Consider the following 5559-nt stretch of genomic DNA (forward strand, 5'->3'; position numbering starts at 1 on the left):
GTGTCCACCAAGAGCCAAGCAGTCACTCGACGACGGAGGGCTCCAGAGTGCTCCCAGCTGCCAAGTGCTCCAGGCCCCCACCCCTGTCCGATGGCTGCGGTCACTCCTGTGATTCTGATGCTGAGGCCTGTGGGGAGGGGAGGCTGGTGGGGGGGACACCGAGACCCAGGGGGGACTGGACACGTGCTGAGTGACAGATGGCTGTACGGGGCGGGTGGGGCTACGTGCAGAGGAACCTGTGTCTGAGGGGCTGCCAAGTGCATTCCAGGCCTGACCCCAGGGGAGGTCGGAGGAGGAGCCTGAGGGTCAGAGCGTCTGCCGTGCACCCGGGACCCACAGGGTAAGCTAGGCCCCTCAGAACAGGGCTGAGGACCGACCCTCCCGGGCCCCGCTGTGTCCCAGGACCCCAGGTTCTCTCGGGTTCTCTCCACCACTGAAGGAAGGAGCTCCCTGCTCACCCTCCCTGGGGGAGCCCTGAGCAAACAGGCTCTAAACTTCATTCCCCCACGGGCCGCCCACTGCCCTGCGGGGGGCAGGGGGCCTGGAGCAGTCCCGTGACTGCTTGGTTCTTTGGTGGACCTGAGACCAGGGTCCACTCCTGTAAGTCAGAAGCTGCCCCTGTGGACAGGTGGCTGGGAGAGGAGCCGCCTGCAAAGGGGGGAAGCCCCTGGGCGGCAGCAGGCCGGGGCTGCCTGAGTGCGTCCTCACTTCCCGCACGAGACGGCCTGGCACCTCGGCTGCCTCCCTCCTCAAACCTGAGCCACCGCCTCCCTGAAGGCAGGGCGTGAGCAGACACCTCTGCCATTCCGCGGGAGTTTGGAAGGGTGTGGGGACGTCCCATCCACGGGACGAGCTGCGTCCATGCACGGCCGGCCTTTCTGTGAGGACGTCAACCAGCATGACACACCCCACGGACGGGCTCGGTCTCCCAGGAAGCCCGGCAGAAAAGCACCCATACGTCCAGCGGTTTTCTTTTTGAAAGAGCTGTTTCCTAAAGCGCTGCTCTGTTAACGTGAAACAGGCTTGTTTCTCAGTGAGTCAGTAGTCTTCTGAGCTTTTCCACTCAAACACTTTGAGCATCTCAAACATGGTGAGCTCAATGGATGTCACTGTGGGGGGGTCTCGGTGACTTTTCAGAGCGTAAAGGGTCCCCGGGCCCAGGGGTGGCAGGCCACTGCCCTGGGTGCTGTTAAGGCCTGAGGACAGGTCGGGTTCACAGCCGCCCCCGTGGTGGGGTCGCTTACTTGAAATACAGGTTAGATTATCTGTTTTTGTTTGCGTTCTATCCTGGGTGATTCTGTTTATTTTTCTCTCTCTGTTTTTGGAGTATGTAAAACATTAACGTGGTTTCAAAACTCAGAATGTTCTCTTTTGAGCTTTGAAGCTTGCTGGGCGGTTCCTAAGAGTGAGAGCCCCCACTGCCCTCCGGTTCGGCCCCGTGATGAGGGCTCTGGAAATGTCTTCCTGACGCGGAGCAGAGACAAACTCCAGGACCCGCTGGCGATTCCCTCCCGCCGGGAGTCTTAGCCCCTGGGGGAAAGTGAGGTCACCTCCCGGCCCCTAGGGGAGGGCAGCCACGTGGCTCGCACTGCCCCCGGAGGGATGGCGTCCAGAGGCCTGGCCACTCCGTGCACAGGAAGGAGCTGTGTCCACTGAGCCCGGAGCCCCCACCCCCCCCCCCCGCCCCGGGAGTGTCCGCAGCGCTGGGCCTGACGTCAGGCCTGACCCCGGCCCCCCACGTCCCGCCCTGTTCCGAAGGCAGCACACGCCCGTGGTCCTGGCCCAGCCCTCCTCAGCGCTGGCTTTGGCAGGCCGCCCCCACCCCCCCGCAGGGACGCACCAGGGAAGGCCTGATGGGAACGGGGTGGGGGGGTGGGGGGTGGGAAGACAAAGGAAGGGGTGCGGCATGGCGGGCGCCAGGGGAGGAGTGAGCTCAGCGCTGGAGCAGCATCTGCTCCGCGTCAGAGCCGGCGGGCAGCCAGGCCAGCACGGAGGTCCGGCTCTCTCCCCGCGTCCCGTCTGCCGCGGTGCAGGGCCTGGGGCCTCTTTGGCCGGCCGGGGGGCCGTCTGTGGCATAAATTGGAGCCCTGGGCTCTTGCTGGGACTTCAGCTGCCCACAGCCCAGCACCAGCCCTTCTGCCTCCTGCTGGGTGAGTATGCACGCCCTCCTGGCCCCTGGCCCCCAGGGCCGCCTGGCGCTGCCCCCCAGAAACTGGCAGTACCCGCCCCCAGGGAGGCCCCTCCATTGAGGCCGGGCCAGCGACCCTCCTGTTCCTGGGGTTCCCTGGGACGGCAGCGCCAGAGGCGCAGTGCTGGGGAAAGCCCCAGGGCACTGAGCCGGCCGCGAGCCCCGTGCCAGGCATGACCTGCCAGCACCCTGGGCTCCTGTAACCTGACACGGCCTGGGACTCCAGCCATGGGGTCTGGCCCAGCCCAAGGCAGAGAGGAAACTCAGAGGGAGGCGCCTGGCATCCTGGGGGCCCCATGCCAGGGGCTGGGGGTGACACGTGCCCCTTCTCGTAGGTGATGGGAGCCCCGCATCCGGTGTTCCCCCGGGGGGCCGCCCTCTGGGCCTTCCTCCTGGCCTCGCTGGGCGGCGCGGCCGGCCAGCCGCTGGGGCCAGAGCCCATGTGCACGGCCCAGCCCCTGGCCAGGTACAGCGTCACCTTCACGGGCAAGTGGAGCCAGGCGTCCTTCCCCAAGCAGTACCCGCTGTTCCGCCCACCCGCACAGTGGTCGTCCCTGCTGGGTGAGTGCAGGCCCCGCCCCATCCCCGGCCGCCCCGTGGGGACCGAAGGGCTGGTTACTCAGCAGAGGCCCCACACTTCACAGTTCGGGGGACACCCTCACCCCTCGCTTCAGTGCGAGAGATATTTGCTAAGGTCTTCCGCGCACCAGCAGCTGTGCCCAGGCTTCAGGGACGTGGGGGGCAGGATCACATAGCAAGGTGCCGGGGTGGAGGGCGGGACGGTGTCCCCGGGGTGGTGCTCACTGGTGTGGGTGAGAGGCACCCCCGGGGAGCCGGGGTTGGGGGGCAGACGGCGTCCATGAGATGCTCCTCACTCAGGGAGGTGGTGCTTCCCCCACCCACCACCCCTGCCCGGGTGCTGGGTTGAGGGTCCAGGAGGCATCCCTGGGGTGGCGCTCACTTAGGCTGGTGGGTGGCACCCCCCAGGATGCTGGGGTGAGGGGCCGGACGGCGTCCCTGGGGTGGTGCCCCCTGGGGTGCAGGGTTGAGGGCCCAGGCGGCGTCCCCGGGGTGGCGCTCACCCAGGCTGGTGGCAACACCCCCAGGGGCAGCGCACAGCTCGGACTACAGCCTGTGGCGGAAGGACCAGTACGTGAGCAACGGGCTGCGCGAGTTCGCGGAGAGGGGTGAGGCCTGGGCGCTGATGCGGGAGATGGAGGCAGCAGGGGAGCGGCTGCAAAGCGTGCACGGCGTATTTTCCGCCCCCGCCGTGCCCAGCGGCACCGGGCAGACGTCCGCGGAGCTCGAGGCCCACTCCAGGCACTCGCTGGTGAGGGGGCGGCGTGGTGGGCGGGCGGGGGCCTTGGGGGCCCCTGCTGAGCACTTGCTGGTGAGGGGCCGGCGGGGGCCTCAGGGCCCCTGCTGAGCACTCGGCCCCCAGGTGTCCTTCGTGGTCCGCATCGTGCCCAGCCCCGACTGGTTCGTGGGCGTTGACAGCCTGGACCTGTGTGACAGAGGCCGCTGGCGGGAGCAGGTGGCCGTGGACCTGCACCCCTACGATGCCGGGACCGACAGCGGCTTCACTTTCTCGTCTCCCAATTTTGCCACCGTCCCACAGGACACGGTGACCGAGGTGAGGGCTGGTGGCTCTCTAGGACCCAGGAGGCTCCCCGGGAGGCCCACGGATGCCCGCAGCAGGGAGCCGGCCCCTCGGTGTGCCCCAGGTTCCGACCCACCCCCTCCCCTGCAGATCACGGCCTCCTCTCCCAGCCACCCCGCCAACTCCTTCTACTACCCGAGGCTGAAGGCCCTGCCCCCCATCGCCAGAGTGGTGCTGGTGCGGCTCCGGCAGAGCCCCAGGGCCTTCAGCCCGCCCGCCCTGGGCCTGGGGGTCGGGGGCAACGAGATCGTGGACAGCCTTCCAGGTGAGCGTGGTGCCCACCCCACCCTTCGCACGCGTGATCCTGCTGCCAGGCGCTGGCGCTCCAAGCGGACAGGAGCGGCTCTTGGGTGTGGGCATCACTGGAGCGGATGCTCAGACACCCCCTGGTCCTGGGCCTCCAGCTCTGACCTCCCACCCTTAGAGACCCTTGAAAGGAAGTGTCCGCCCCGCAGACTGACCCCAGGGGAAATGCCTGTGACCTGACAGCTGCCACTGTCACCGAGGTGCCCCGGCCTCCATGTGCGCACCCCAGGGGCAAACCCCCTTCCAGGGCTCAGCTCCACCGCCAGACTTGAGTACCGATCACCAGTCCGCACAGCCTGGAGAGGCGACCTGTCCATTCCCAGCCTTCTGGGGGTGGCTTCTGGGGGGCCACGTGGGGCGGGAGGACAGGTCATACCGGATGCGGCTGCTCGGCGCTCAGACACCGAGGCCCTGGGGGTACCTGACTTCAGAGGGGGTCTGGAGGGAAGCGCTGGGAGCGGGAAGCAGGTTCTGAGAGGTTTGGGAGCTGGTGCCCTCAGCTCCAAGCTGAGGAGCAGACCGCTCAGCGCTTCCAGCTGAAGGCCCTTCAGGCTTCTGCTGCCCAGAGCGAGTGCTGAGAGGTCGCAGTGCCCGCCCCGTGTCCCTGCGGACCCGGAGGACGCGCCCAGGGGGCCCCTCTAGGTCTTCCCGGCGCCCCTTCCCGAAGGGGCGAGTGTGGGGTCGCGGCGGGTCAGCTCCCCCAAGGGTGGGCGCCCGAGCAGCAGAGCGGGCGGGGCGGAAGCCGCGGCTCTGTGGTCAGCGCGCGGTTCCCCGCCCCTCCTCCCGCCCCCAACGCGGATGCGGGCTCTCAGGGCAGAAGCGCCGCCAGTTGCCCCGCTGGCTTTCAGGGGCCCGCTGCCCAGCGCGCCGGGGAAAGCGCCCGTCCTCAGCGCGTCTGGAGGCGGGCCTGGGCCGGGCACCCCTCCCGCCCGCGGCGCCGCCGCGCTCACCGCCCCCTGTCGCCCCCAGACCCAGAGACGCCGCTGGACTGCGAGGTCTCGCTGTGGTCGTCCTGGGGGCTGTGCGCCGGGCCCTGCGGGCGGCCGGGGGCCAAGAGCAGGACGCGCTACGTGCGCGTGCGGCCGGCCAACCACGGGGCGCCCTGCCCGGCCCTGGAGGAGGAGGCGCCCTGCGACCCCAACTGCGTCTGACACCGGCGCCCGCGCCCCCGCGCCCCCGCGCAGGGACTGGCCCCGGCCCGGCTGCGAAATACCTCAGACCCGGGGACCCGGGCCACCGGCCTCGTCAGGGTCCCGTCCCAGCTCCAGAATAAAGACCGGCGGCTCCCACATCACAGCCGCGCTCTCGTGTGTCCCCGGCGGGGCGGGGCGGGCGGGCAGGGCGCACGCGGCCACCGGCCTTTCCCCAGGAGCATCTATCACCCTCGCAGGGATGAGCGGGGACC

General features: G+C 69.0%; 1 protein-coding gene across 1 annotated transcript; it reads left to right on the forward strand.

Moving 5' to 3' along the window:
* The first annotated feature begins 1935 nt into the window (after positions 1-1935).
* Positions 1936-5305, forward strand: SPON2 (spondin 2). Its single transcript, XM_068975517.1, has 6 exons — positions 1936-2150; positions 2524-2749; positions 3295-3518; positions 3630-3821; positions 3939-4113; positions 5124-5305. The coding sequence occupies exons 2-6, from the start codon at positions 2527-2529 to the stop codon at positions 5303-5305; spliced, it is 996 nt and encodes a 331-aa protein (XP_068831618.1). The 5' UTR covers positions 1936-2150; positions 2524-2526.
* The last annotated feature ends 254 nt before the right edge of the window (positions 5306-5559 follow it).

This window comes from Capricornis sumatraensis, chromosome 7 (genome assembly GCF_032405125.1).
Source record: "Capricornis sumatraensis isolate serow.1 chromosome 7, serow.2, whole genome shotgun sequence".
Taxonomy (NCBI): domain Eukaryota; kingdom Metazoa; phylum Chordata; class Mammalia; order Artiodactyla; family Bovidae; genus Capricornis; species Capricornis sumatraensis.